At 45.1% G+C, this 14,654-nt stretch overlaps 1 protein-coding gene across 6 annotated transcripts in view; it reads left to right on the top strand.

Annotated features, from left to right (window-relative positions):
• zbtb49 (zinc finger and BTB domain containing 49) overlaps positions 1-14,654 on the top strand; it is a 40,996-nt gene that overhangs the window by 24,231 nt on the left and 2,111 nt on the right. For 5 of the 6 annotated variants that reach the window (XM_055644718.1, XM_055644745.1, XM_055644701.1 and 2 more), the window contains 3 exons: positions 5,717-5,790; positions 7,995-8,077; positions 12,783-12,944. In XM_055644718.1, coding sequence (XP_055500693.1) covers positions 5,717-5,790; positions 7,995-8,077; positions 12,783-12,944 — 319 coding nt within the window. The remainder of the gene's footprint in view (positions 1-5,716; positions 5,791-7,994; positions 8,078-12,782; positions 12,945-14,654) is intronic. The other variant, XM_055644727.1, reaches the window with a different exon arrangement.

Consider the following 14,654-nt stretch of genomic DNA (forward strand, 5'->3'; position numbering starts at 1 on the left):
ACATCCTTGGTTGGAGAGCTGTAATACCTGATCATGCTCCATCTTCCAATTTTTCAACTTTCTTTAAGGTGACATCATCTGCATGTGATGATCGCAGCTCAAGTGGATGGAGTGACTTAAATAGGCCAGTATAGACCTAGTGTTTCTCTTGATTGCTTCAGTCTTTACAGCATGGAAGCAGGCCCTTCAGCCCACCTTGAATATGGAATTTAATTTAAAATATTAGTCTCATAGGTAATCACGAAACTACTGGAGTATTGTAAAAATCACTGGTCAAACCGAATTTGGAGTATTGTGAGCAATTTTGAGCCCTAGATCTAAAGAATGATGTGCTGGCATTGGAGAGGGTCCAGAGGAGGTTTATGAGAATGATCCCAGGACTGATTAGGTTATCGTATGATGAACATTTGAGGTCACTGGGCCTGTACTCACTGGAGTTTAGAAGGATGAGGGGAGCCTCATTGAACCTTACCAAATAGTGAAGGCCAAGATAGAGTGGATTTGGAGAGAATGTTTCCAATGGGAGAGTTTAGTACCAGAGCCCACTGCCTCAATAAAAGGATGTACCTTTAGAAAGCAGATGAGCAGGAACTTCTTTAGTTAGAGATTCGTGAATCTTTAGTGTTCTTTGCCACAGATGGCTGTGGAGGCCAAGTCAATGGATATTTTTAAGGCGGAGATTGATAGATTCCTGATTAGTAAGGGTGTCGGGTTATGGGGAGAAGGCAGGAAAATGGGGTTAAGAGGTAAAGATAGACCAGTAATGATAGAATGGTGTAGATGTGATGGGCCGAATGGCCTTATTCTGCTCCTATAACTTATGAACCTATTAAACCACATTTGTTTCAACCAACAATGAATCTGAATCCTGTTAATGATGGCTGGATGTTTTCACATTCACATTCATGTTCATTGCCGATGGTTTCTGCCTTCAGGGCATTAATTATGAAGAGAATTGTTGCGACTATTCATCTATTAAACATCAAGTCTACTCCCCCATTCTAATCATGGCTGATCTATCTTTCCCTCTCAACCCCATTCTCTTGCCTCCTCCCCACAACCCCGGACACCCTTCCTAATCAAGAATCCCTCTATCTCTACCTTAAAAATATCCATTGACCTGGCCTCCGCAACCGTCTGTGGCAAATAATTTCCCAGATTCACCACCCTCTTCTCAATAGCTTCCCAATCCTCCATCTTCCCATTCTTTGCAATGTTATATGTCTTCTCTTTTAGTTTTATGCTGTCTTTGACTTCCCACAGTTGCCTCATTTTCCTCCTCGAATCTTTCTTCCTCTTTGGAATGAAAAGATCCTGCATTTTCCGAATTGTTCCCAGAAATTTCTGCCATTGCTGTTCCACCGTCAATCCAGCTGGGAACCCTTTCCAATCAACTTTAGCCAACTCCTCCTTCATGACTCTGTAGTACCCTTTGCTTAACAGTAATATCGACATATTTGATTTCATCTTCTCCCTTTCAAATTTCAGGTTGAATTTTATCATATTACTAGACCAAGTGCAGACCCGTTGGGTCTGTTCCCCCAACGTGCGGTTGTGGGGGGGGGAGGCGGCATGCAGCGTCACACACACTAACTATCCCCCCCCCCCCACCCCCCGCACTCACGCTAATTACCCCCCTTGATATTATATTAATATTATTAATTTGCTCCTTTTACCCCATAACCACCCTATCCACTGACGCATAGCCCCCAACTTGCAGTCACATCTAGAGAGGGGGTAGAGAGTGAGGGCAGAGAGAGAAGGGGCAGAGACAGAGAGAGAGACAGAGACACAGAGAGGGGCAAGAGGGATGGGGGCTGGTGAGGAGGAGAAGAGGGAGGGTGGGTGAGGGGGGAAAGGTGAAGAGGAGAGAGAGAGAGGGGGTGAGAGCGAGGGGGAGAGAGAGGGGGGTGCTGAGAGAGGGGGTGTGAGGGGGGGGAGATATGGGGAGGGGGGGAGGGGAGTGGGGAGGGTGGAGGGAAGAAGGTAGGGGGTGTGGAGGGGAGGGGGTTTAGGGGAGGGAGGGAGGGGTGGGGGAGGGGATGGAGGGGAGAGGTGAGAGAGAAAGAGAGGGAGAGGGGGGGGAGGGGTGGGGGAGGGGAGAGGGTGTGCTGAGAGGGATGTGATGTGAGAGGAGGGGGGGTGAGGGGAGGAGCAGGGGAGGGAGGGGGGTGGGAGGGAGGGGGGGAGGGGGTAGGGGGTGTGTGGAGGGGAGGGGGGTTTGGGAGGGGAGGGGAGGACGGTGGGGAGAGAGGAGGGGGAGGAGAGGTGGGGGGAGGGAGGGATGGAGGGGGGGGGGGAGAGGAGGAGGGGGGGAGAGGGAGGGGCAGAGAGTGGGGGTGGGAGGGGGAGGGAGGGGGGAGAGGGAGAGGGAGGGAGAGGGAAGAGAGGGAGAGGGGGAGGGTGGGGAGATAGAGGGAGGGGGGAGAGGGGGAGAGAGAGGGAGAGAGAGGGAGAGAGAGGGAGAGAGAGGGAGAGAGAGAGAGGGAGAGAGAGAGAGAGAGAGAGAGAGAGAGAATGAGAGAGAGAGAAAGAGAGAGGGATAGGGAGAGAGAGGAGGGGAGAGAGAGAGAGAGGTGCCTTTTTACTTCAACCCAAACAACCATTTGCAGGCAGTGCTTTTTTCCTCAAACTAACCATATTTTCATTTTCAAACCACATTATGGGTACTCACAGCTGTGGAGACATTTGTTCAATGTTATTCAGAGCTCTGATTGAGGCACACCACTTGCAGAGACTGATTGAGGCACACCACTTGCAGAGACTGATTGAGGCACGCCACTTCTGGTTTTATAGTCCCTCCCCCTCCCTCCAGCAGGGGCAGCAGAGTGTGTGGGGAATTTTGTAAAAACATTAATATATCTGTCATTTTTCATCGACGGGAAAAATCCTCAGCACACATGCGGCGGAGGGGGGCTCTGAGCGAGGTGGCCAAAAATGATGGCCGTAGGTGGCGGCGTTCTCTCGGAAATCGCAGCACAGAAGGTCAAAAGCGGTCAAGAACAGAGATTTAGTAATATAGATGGTCAATACCTCCGAGGGGTTCCTTTACCTTAAGCTCCCTAATCAAATCCCTAGTCAATGTTCATACCCCAGTGGTTTGATTGGGCAACTTACACCCCGGCAGTATGAACATTGACTTCGCTAACTTCAAGTAACACTTGCTTTCCTTCTCTGTCCATCCCTCCCACTTCCCAGTTCCCCGATCAGTCTGACTGTCTCTAAATACATTTTTATCTCTGTCTGCTTTGTTGTTACCTTCTCCCGGCTAACAATGATCTAGTCTACATTTTCCTTGATCTTCATTCCCTTTGCCCTGTTTTCACACCTTACACTTCCTTATCTAAGTATTTCCCTCCCCCCGACGTCATCTGAAGAAGGGTCTCCACCCGAAACGTCACCCATTCCTTCTCTCCAGAGATGCTGCCTGTCCAGCATTTTGTGTCTATCTTCGGTTTAAACCAGCATCTGCATTTCCTTCAAACACATAACCCTTTTAAAGACTTTGCCAGTTGTAAGAGGCTTAAAATGGGGCTGTCTGTGGATTTGTGTCAAGCTATGGAATTCGGCAGAGTTTGCTGTTAGGTGGAAATTTTATTTAATTCAGATTAAAGATACAGTGTGAAATCAGGACCTTCGGCCCAACTGCTGAACCAGCGATCCTTGTACACCAACACTATCCGACACACATTAGGGACAATTTACAATTTTGACCAAAGCCAATTAGCCTGCAAACCTGTATGTCTTTGGAGTGTGGGAGGAAACCAGAACACCAGGAGAAAACCCACGTAGGTCATGGGGCGAACGTACATACTCTGTACAGACAGCACCCATAATCAGGATTGAGCCTGGGTTTCTGGTGCTGTAAGTCAGCAACTCTACCGCTGCACCACAGTCGACAGAGTAGAGAATGGGGTAAGCGTGGTCAGACTTGTAATTGCCAGTTATAACCATCTGGAATGGTATGGAGTCATGTCAGGGAAGTTAAAACAAGACACCCTGAAGGTCACAGCAGACTGCACTTATCAGATTTAACTAATCAAAAATGCATATGTAAATGTATTCGGTGCGGAATAAAAGCTGTTACGTAGTTTAATTGGTGGCTGATCTCTGCTATAAGGGAACTGTATTTCTGGTACTTTTGTATGCTGCTGCAAAATACCTTTGCTGGGCAGCGAGGTTATTGCAGTAAATTGCATTTGATGTGGGCTAGATCAGGTCAATTGCCCTGGGAGAGCATCACAAGCACCTTAAAACATTATTGCCTTTTTATTAGTTTGTGAAAGTTTTGGTCTCCAAATTTGAGGAAGGACATTCTTGCTATTGAGGGAGTGCAGCATAGGTTAATTAATTCCCGGCATGGTGAGACTGTCATATGTTGATAGAATAGAGCGACTGGGCTTACATACTCTGGAATTTAGAAGGATGAGAGGGTATCTTATTGAAACATATAAGATTATTAAGGGTTTGGACACGCTAGAGGCAGGAAACATGTTCCCAATGTTGGGGGAATCCAGAACCAGGGACCACAGTTTAAGAATAATGGGAAAGCCATTTAGAACGGAGATGAGGAAATACTTTTTCAAACAAAGAGTTGTGAGTCTGTGGAATTCTCTGCCTCAGAGGGCGGTGAAGGCTGGTTATTTGGTTGCTTTCAAGAAAGAGTTAGATAGAGCTCTTAAAGATTGCGGAGTCAAGGGATATGGGCAGAAGGCAGGAACGGGGTACTGATTGTGGATGATCAGCCATGATCACATTGAATAGTGGTGCTGGCTCAAAGGGCCATATGGCCTACTCCTGCACCTATTGTCTATTGTCTATTGAAAACCCGGCATGGATCATGGATCGGGTCAGCAATATAGTAAAGCTGGGCATGGATCAGATCAGTAATATAGTGAATGATCTACAGTTTGGCCCACAACAATGCCAACTACTATACTAATCTATACTAATCCCATTTTACTAGGTGAGGTCAGTATCCTTTCAGTTCAGTTCAGTTTATAGTCACGTGTACTGAGGTACACTGAAAATCTTTTGTGTACCACTCCCAGCAGAAAGACAATAAATGATTACAATCGATCTATTTACAATGTATAGATACATGATAAGGGAATAACGAATAATTACAAGGTAAAGCCAGCAAAGTCCGTTCAAGGATATTGCTCGAGGGTCACCAAAGAGATAGCAAGCAGTTCAGCACTGCTCTCTGGTTGTGATAGGATGATTCAGTTGCCTGATAACAGCTGGGAAGAAACTGTCCCTGAATCTGGAGGTGTGCGTTTTCACACTTCTATACCTTTTGCTTGATGGGAGAGGGGAGAAGAGGGAGTGTCCAGGGTGAGGCTGGTCCTTGATTATGCTGCTGGCCGTGCCGAGGCAGCGTGAGGTATAAATTGAGTCAATTGGAGGGAGGTTGGTTTGTGTTTGGTCTGGGCTGCGTCCATAATTCGCTGCAATTTCGTGCAGTCTTTAAGGTTTATGCTTTGCCTATTGAAATGGCCCTTAAACATAGTGATTACACTCGAGTCTACCACCTCCATTGATAGCGAATGTCAGATATCATCCACTCTCAGACAGGGTGTTCTATTTTAAGTGATGTAGTAAAGCATGACGGTGAACAGACAAAGTTGAGATGTCATCTGTTTAAAATTATAAACTTCTTTGGACTGTTTGTTAAAGATACATAGGCTTAAAATTTAATTTTTGTTTTAACCAGGCAGGAAATCTGCAAACTCATTTACGACGGCATTCTGGTGAAAAGCCATACATTTGTGAAATCTGTGGTAAAAGGTGATGGTAACAACCAATTTTTATACTGGACTGTTGCTAATTATTTATTTCATAGCAACTGTTTATGATTACGGGTTTACGGGTGCTTGCCTGTACGTTCTCCTTGTGACCTACGTGGGTTTTCTCCGGTGGCTCTGGTTTCCTCCCACACCCCAATGATGTATAGGTTTGTAGGTTAATTGTAGGTTAATTGGCTCGCTGTAAATGTAAAATTGTCCCAAGGGGGTGTAGGATAGTGTTAATGTGCGGAGATCGCTGGTTGGCACGGACTCGGTGGGCCGAAGTACCTGTTTCCGCGCTGTATCTCTAAACTAAACTAAACCAAAATAAACTAACATGCAACGATGTACTGCCTTATTTGGTGTGTGTAGGATCCCAATATTTAGAAAGATCATTATCGCAATATAAAAAGAGAGTCCGAGGCAAAGGGAACGTGACCGGAATATCTTTTGTTTGAAGAATGAGTTTTAAAGTATTGTGCTATATTTCTATCCTGTAAGTAGAAATGAGATCTTATAGAAACATATAAATTTATAAAAGGACTGGACAAGCTAGATGCAGGAAAAATGTTCCCAATGTTGGGGGAGTCCAGAACCAGGGGCCACAGTCTTAGAATAAAGGGGAGACCATTTAAGACTGATGTGAGAAAAAACTTTTTCACCCAGAGAGTTGTGAATTTGCGGAATTCCCTGCCACAGAGGGCAGTGGAGGCCAAATCACTGGATGTATTTAAGAGTTAGATAGAGCTCTAGGGAATAGTGGAATCAAGGGATATGGGGAGAAGGCAGGCACGGGTTATTGATTTGGGATGATCAGCCATGATCATAATGAATGGTGGTGCTGGCTCGAAGGGCCGAATGGCCTCCTCCTGCACCTATTTTCTATGTTTCTATGTTTCAATAATGGGGTAACTATTCAAAGGAAAACATAATCATTATGCTGCAAGCAACTGCAGATGCCAGTTTACAAAAACAAAAAGTGCTGGAGTAACTCTGCGGTCAGTCAGCATCTCTGGAGAACATGGGTGGTGAGTTTTTGGGTTGGGGCCCTTCTTCGGACTCAGTGTGGTGGAGGAAAGAAAGCTGAAGGGGGGGGGGGGGTGGGAAGGCAGGACAAAGCCTGCCGATTGAGAGTTGGATACAGGTGAGGGGGTTATGATAGGCAGATGGTTGAACAAAGGCCAGAGATGAAAAGACAAATGGTATGAGATAAGAGTAGAAGAGGTGTGAATGATGAAGCCAGAGGAAGGATATATGTATAAGGGCAGGGGAAGGTTGCAAGTCCAGTTGGGGCACAGAGAAGAGATTGGAAAAAATAATAAATAAATAAAGGGATTGTTTGTAGGTTAGTTACCTTAAATTGGAAAATTCAATGTTCATACCGTTAGGTTTTAAGCTACCCACGTGGAATACGAGGTGCGGTTCCTCCAATTTGCATATGGCAATCTGCCACTCTAGCAACGGAGAAGACCCAGGACAGAACGATCAGTATGGGTAGAGGAATTAAAATGGTTAACAACAAGGAGACCCAGCACGCCTTGGCAGACCGAGCTCAAGTCCTCGGCGAAATGGTCACTGAGCTTATGGGTGGTCTTGCCGATGTAAAGGAGGGTACTTCAGAGACACCAAATACAGCTGATGAGTTTAGAGGACGTACATGTGCACCTCTGTCTCACCTGGAAGGATTGATGGGGTCCCTGGATGAATGTGAGGGAGATGGTATAGGCGACAGTTGTTGCATCTCCTGCGGTTGCAGGGTAAAGTACAGATTGAGAGGAGCTGGTTTGGGTGGGAAGGGATGAGTGAACTGAGGAGTTGCGGATGGAACGGTCTTTGCAGAAGGCAGAAAGGAGTGTGGGTGGGAAGATGTGATTGGTGGTGGGATCACGTTGATGATGGCGGAAATGTCCGAGAATGATATTGGCAAGGATAGATGGTGGGTTGAAAGGTAGTCTGCAGAAGGGACCCCATCCAAAATGTCACCTATCCATATTCTGCATGACCTGCTGAGTTACTCCAGCACCTTTTGTCTTTTTTTGAACAGTTGGCCATGCTATATATTTGCAAGAAGCAGGGAGTTGAACTTTTGCATGTTTTTTAGGAAGTTAACCTCCTGCATAAGAGAGTGTAGAAAATTAAAAGTTGAACTTCAATTTTTAAATAAGCAGAATTACTCTTTATTGCTAAACCCTTGTCCTTTTACAGGTTTGCTGCCTCAGGTGATGTGCAACGCCATATTGTTATTCACACAGGCCAGAAGCCCCACTTATGTGACATTTGTGGTCGAGGTTGGTGTTTGAATAATTTAATTTGTATTGATTCTGGTCCTTTTATACAAAATTAGACATAGTTTTCCCTTTTCGACTTACCAGTCAGCTGCCTTCCATACAATTGGTATTGGTACTGAGTTATTATTGTCATGTATATCAAGAGACTGTAAAAAACCATGGCCTTGCGTACTATTCGGACATATACCATGCTTGACTCCAACAGGTAGTGCAAAAGAACAAATAAACTGAGTGTAGTATTATAACTACAGAGAAAGTGCAGATTAAAATGTGTAAGAGCCACAACGAGGTAGATTGAAAGATCGGGATTTCATTATTACCACATGAGAGGTCCGTTCAAGAGTTTGGCAACAGTGGGGGAGAAGCCGTTCTTGAATCTGGTGCTACATGTTTCAAAGAATCTGCCTGAGGGAAGAAGAAAAAAGGGAAGAAGCGATAAAGACCAGGTGTGAGTGGTCCTTGCTTATGTTAGTTGCTTACCAATTTGGTGTGTAGACGCATCAAAGGTGGTGGGGGGTGCAGGAGGGCGTTGGGAGAGGAGACTCTTTTATGTGATGGACTCAGTACAACTCCCTGAGTTCCTGGTTAGAGCAGTGGCTATACCAAGTTGCGATGCATTCAATAGAATGTTTCCAGGCTGCATCAGTGGAAATTGGTAAGTAATTGGAGTTACGCCGAAGTTCATAAGTCTTCTGAGGAAATGGAGGCATTACCGTGCTTTCTTGGCCATAGCATCAATGTGGATGGACCAGCATAAAATTGTTGGTGATATTTACACCTTGGAACTTGAAGCTTTCACCCCAGCTCCACTCAGCACCAATGATACAGAATAGGGCATGCATCCCACCTGCCTCCTGAAGTTGATGACCAGTTTGTTGGTTTTGCTGATGTCGAGGGGAAAGGTTGTTGTCTAACAGCTAAGACATGCCACTAAGCTCTTGATCACTTTCCTGCACTCTTTTCCCTTCTTTGTCTGATATCTGGCAACTATAATGGTGTCATCTGCAAACTTGTAAATGAAGTTAGAGCAGAATTTGGCCACACTGTTGTGAGCATAGGAAGATGTTATACTCTACTTTGTTAGGCAATGGCATAGAGAATTATTATTATTTTTTTGTAATATTTTTATTAGAAGCATGTATTTAGATTCTAATATTTTTATTAGAAGCGCCAATTTAATTAAAGATTTCTTACATAGCCTCATTTTTTTCCTTTTTTTAAATAATAAAAATAAAGGGAGAAAAAGATGAGAGGAAGTAATAGAGAAAAAAAGGAGACGCAAAAGGAAACTGCCGCTAACAAGATTATGGAGATAGATCCAGGAAATGTTGTGTATAACTATTCATCCAATCCCAAACTAAGGTTTCAACCCTGATTTTGTGTTAAACCAATTCACTTTTTCAAAAATTCAATAAATGGAGACCATATTCTAACAAAAAACTCTGGCCTGTCAATTAAGACAAATCTTATTTTTTCCAAATGTAAGGTCTCAGTCATTTCCGTAATCCACATTTTAATTGTGGGGGCTGCTGGTTTTTTTCAAAATTTTAGTATTAATTTTTTTGCAGTTATTAGACTGTAATCAAGAAATTGTCTCTGACTCATCGTAAAGTTTGTGTTATGTTCTGCTAATCCTAATATTATTAATTTTGGCTCTGGGTTCAGTTGGATATTGATAACTTCAGAAATAATTTAAAAAATGTCCTCCCCAAAATCTTGGATTTTTATACAAGTTACAAAGGTATGCATGTTGGCTTCTTGAAATTGACACCTATCACAGAGGGGAAATATTTGGAAAAATCCTATTTACTTTTGCCTTTGAATAATGCAGTCTAATTAGTATTTTGAAATGTACCAAGGAGTGTCTAGCATTTAACGAACAGTGATTTATATATTGTAAGCTTTCATCTCATGTGTCTTTTATTATGGGTTGGGCCAACTCGTCCTCCCATGCTCGTCTGCATGATTCTGAAGACGGAACCTCAGTATCTAAGAGGATATTATAAATATAAGATATTAATTTATTTGTATTGGGATGTCTATTCAAACATTCATCAAGGGTTTCTGGACCCCTAAATCTATAGGCTTGCGTGTGTAGTTTTACATAGTCTCTGAGTTGCAGATATCTAAAAAAATTATTAGCGTGTAACTCGTATTTCTGCTGTAGTTCCTGAAATGAGAGAAAAATGCCTTTTTGGTAAAGGTCTCCCACCGTTTTAATTCCATGGGTTTTCCATTGGGATTTATAAAGAATGCATAGAGAATTATGTATGATCTTTCACCTATCCTTTTTGATTGCAGTCTATTGGTAGGAAGTAGAGGAACCAGTTGCAGTAGGGCATGCTACGTTCTCGGTCTAGGAATTCGGAGATGAGTTTGGTTGGAGTTATGGTGTTATCTGGACGTTCCAGAGATGAGCGTAGGTCAGGGAAATGGTGCCTGCTGAGGACCTGTTGCATCAAGAAGAGAAGTGCAGTGGATCAAGGCTACCTGAGAGGTTGGAGTTGCAGTGCACCATGAGACGTCTCCTGAAACACTTCATGTTGGTGCAGTGCAGAGCCATCGGCGGTGGACATTACAGCCCTCTTCCTTATTTTGTTTTGGCAATGGGATGAGAGTGGTCTCCTTAAAGTACATGGGGCTCTCAGATTGGAGTATGGAGAGGTGACAGGTGTCTGCGATCAGTCTTGCTAGCTGGTCAGCGCAGGTTCTGAGTTCCGCTTTCTGCGAGTTCACATTCGGGAAGGCCAATCTGACATTTGTAACATAGACCATGGATTCAGGTACACACAACACTGTCAGCACAGTACCCGGACGTGGCGCCGACGAACGAGAAGCCGAAGCAAAGAAGTGGACGCCATATTACCGAATGGAAACGAAGACGAAACGGCAACTAACCGAAAGGGTGGGACACGTAAATGCAAACTAACCTAAAAATCAACGAACTGAAAGGCTGCGTCGCCTAAAAACAAACTCATCGAATGGCCGCTCTGACGAAACGCCACCTACCCGAAAGGCGGCGTCGCCTACAAGCCAACGAATCGAATGCCGCTCAACAGAAAAGTCAAATAACGGACATGACGTTGCCGGGGGCGGGACTTGTCAGCGATTGGTCCAGACCCCCGCGTCCATCACATCACTGTGGAGGGATGAACATTGTCCCACACCTCCGCTCCACCCGACCCGCAGCCCACGGAGGGTGGCCGTGGGAGATTGGGGCTGTCCCGAAGGATGCGCACCTTCACCGCTTACAACTTGGTGCTTGGGGTCAGATTGCCCAGTCACCTATGGCTTGTGTGGGAAACGGACCCCCACGTTCCCATCTCCCCCTTCTCTCTCCCCTCTTCTCTCTCTCCCTTCTCTCTCTCCCCTTTCTCTCTCTCTCCCCCTTCTCTCTCCCTTCTCTCCCCCCTCTGTCTCCCTTTCTCTCTTTCTCACCCCTTCTCTCTTCCCCCTCTCTCCCTTCTCTCTCTCCCCTTCTCTCTTTCACTCCCCTCTTCTCCCTCTCTCCCACCTCTATCTCTCCCCCCCTTCTCTCTCTCCCCTTCTCTAGTCACTGACCGCGATGCACCGCCATCGGACCCCAACCCCCGAGGGGGGAGTGAGAGGAGGAGAGAGAAGGGGGAGAGAGAGAGGGGGAGAGGGATTGGACACGCTAGAGGCAGGAAACATGTTCCCGATGTTGGGGGAAGAACCAGGGACCACAGTTTAAGAATATGGGGTTGGCCATTTAGAACGGAGATGAGGAAAACCTTTTCACCCAGAGTGTTGTGAGTCTGTGGAATTCTCTGCCTCAGAGGCAGTGAAGGCCAATTCTCTGGATGCTTTCAAGAGAGAGTTAGATAGAGCTCTTAAAGATAGCGGAGTCAAGGGATATGGGGAGAAGGCCGTAAGGGGTACTGATTGTATTATCAGCCATGATCATAGTGAATGCCGGTGTTGACTCGAAGGGCCGAATGGCCTACTCCTGCACCTATTGTCTATTGTCTGCCGCCGACAAGCTATTCTTACTCCTGGATCTGACCAAGTTGGCCATCCGTGAATCACAGCACCAGGTGGAAGAGGGCTCTGCCCGAGCCGGCTGCCTGCTGTCTACTCCTTATCCAGGCTTACGTCCGTGCCCAGGTGGCTTTAGAGAGGGACTACGCACGGTCCACGGGCACCCTGGGGGATTTCCGAGACCACGACACCGCAAAGGGGTTGAATGTATCATAAGGATGGTGAAATTGTTATTTAATATTCAGTATTTAAGAATATTTGTTTTACTTTTATTCTGGTGGAGAGTATTGTTTTGTATTGTACATATCATTTTTGTAAATAATTGATTTAAATTATTTTTGGTAAAACAAAAATAAGGATTGTCGGATAGTTATTTAAGAATATTTGTTCTATTCGTTCTATGATGATGGGTTTGTTTTAAATGATTTCGTATTGTCAATAGTATTGTAAATGAATAAATTTATATTTTTAGTTTTTAATAAAAAAGCTATTTTTGGTCCGTGGCGGGCGGGCTGTCGTCCATCGGCGACGGTCCGCGGCGATCCGGCAATGCTTGCCGTGTCCCAGCCGCCGCCGATCCGCCCCGGCTGCCCTATGGGTTGCCTTGAAATGCAAGCAGCAGCACTGTTGCGATATTACTATGAAACTACGCCATATATGCTAATTGGATGGCTATATCATTGTTCTGACTTGTTTTTTTGTTTAGGTTTCAGTAACTTCAGCAATTTAAAGGAACACAAGAAGACGCACAGTGCTGATAAATTATTCACCTGCGATCAGTGTGGAAAATCGTTTAACATGCAGAGGAAGCTTGTCAAGCATAGAATCCGCCACACAGGAGAGCGACCGTACAATTGCTTAACATGCGGTGGGTTCACTGATAACATTGGAGATGCTCATAAGGTCATAAGTAATAGGAGCAGAATTAGGCCATTCCGCCCATCAAGTCTACTCCACCATTCAATCATGGCCGATTTATCTCTCCCTCCTAAAGGGCCTGTCCCACTTTCACGACCTAATTCACGACCATTTTTACTCGTGGACATTTTTCATCATACTAGAAAAACGCCCCGACCTACTTGATGCCACGAGTACCTACGACTAGCATCACTGCCTGCAACGACCTCCTATGAATTCGTGACGACCATGCTGCAAGTATGAGTCAAGGGCAAACTCGGCAGAGGTCGTGAAAGTGGGACAGGCCCTTAACTCCATTCTCCTGCCTTATCCTCATAGCTTCTGACACCCGTACTAATCAAGAATCTATCTATCGCTGGTTTAAAAATATCCATTGACTTGGCTCCCGCAGCCTTCAGTGGCAAAGAATTCCACAGATTCACCACCCTCTGACTATAGAAATTCCTTCTCATCTCCTTCCTAAAGGAACGTCCTTTTATTCTGAGGCTATGACTCAGTCCTAGAATCTCCCACAAGTGGAAACATCCTCTCCACATCCTCTCTCTCCAAACCTTTCACTATTCTGTATGTTTCAATGAGGTCCCCCCTCATTCTTCTAGACTCCAGTGAGTTCAGACCCAGTGCCAACAAACTCTCATCAAACCCACTCATTCCTGGGATCATTCTTGTGAACCTGCTTTGGACCCTCTCCAGAGCCAGCACATCCTTCCTCAGATATGGTGCCCAAAATTGCTCACAATATTCCAAATGTGGCCTCGCCAGCACCTTATACAGCCTCAGCATTACATCCCTGATTTTGTATACAAGCCCTCTTGAAATAAATGCTGGCATTGCGTTTGCTTTCTTTATTACCCCGATTCGACTTGTAGATTAATTTTTGGGGAATCCTAAACCAACATTCCCAAGTCACTTTGCTTTGGTTGTTCACTTTGGTAACAAGAATGACAGGAGATTTCATAAGGCTAAAGAAGAGCGGGGCTGGTTAAGATGGGCCAAACGGGGCAAAACTGTTCTCAATAATAGAGGGTCTAAGGACCAGGAACAATGATTTCAAGTGAATGGCAGAAAATGTTTATTACTGTGGAGTGGGATTATGTTGAGGAATTCAACATAGGCCAATGAAAACTGAATAATTTTCAAGAGGACATGGACATGCACATGAGGTAAAATAATTGCATGGAAGAACTGGGAGATTGGGAGGTTCAGATCGAGCTCCAGCATGCATTTGATGGGTTGAATAGTTGCAACAATTCTTTTGAGACAGAGTTGTCCAGTATGGAGACAGGCCCTTCGGCCCAGCTTGTCCATGCCAACCATTCTGGGCTGGTCCCATTTATCTGCATTTGGCCCATATCTCTCCTTAGAGTTCTAGAGCTGTTGAAGGATGCTTAATGTTTTTTTTTGTTGCCGTAAATGTTTACTGACTCACTGGTTGCTCAAGCCTCTATGGTGGGTATACCATGGAGTTTGTGGATGATTCCTGGTGGTTCTGAATACTTCCACAGATCAAGTGCCAATAAAATTGTGATGCTGAATATTGTGAGCTGACAGCGAAACGAATCATTGGCGTGCTGTCTTGAGATGCTGGCAGACACATGGCCATATAGTGTGGAAAAGGGTTCTTCAGCTCAACTTGTCCATGGCAACCAAGATGCCCGTC

The sequence above is a fragment of the Leucoraja erinacea genome, chromosome 1, assembly GCF_028641065.1.
Source record: "Leucoraja erinacea ecotype New England chromosome 1, Leri_hhj_1, whole genome shotgun sequence".
NCBI classification, from domain to species: Eukaryota; Metazoa; Chordata; class Chondrichthyes; order Rajiformes; family Rajidae; genus Leucoraja; species Leucoraja erinaceus.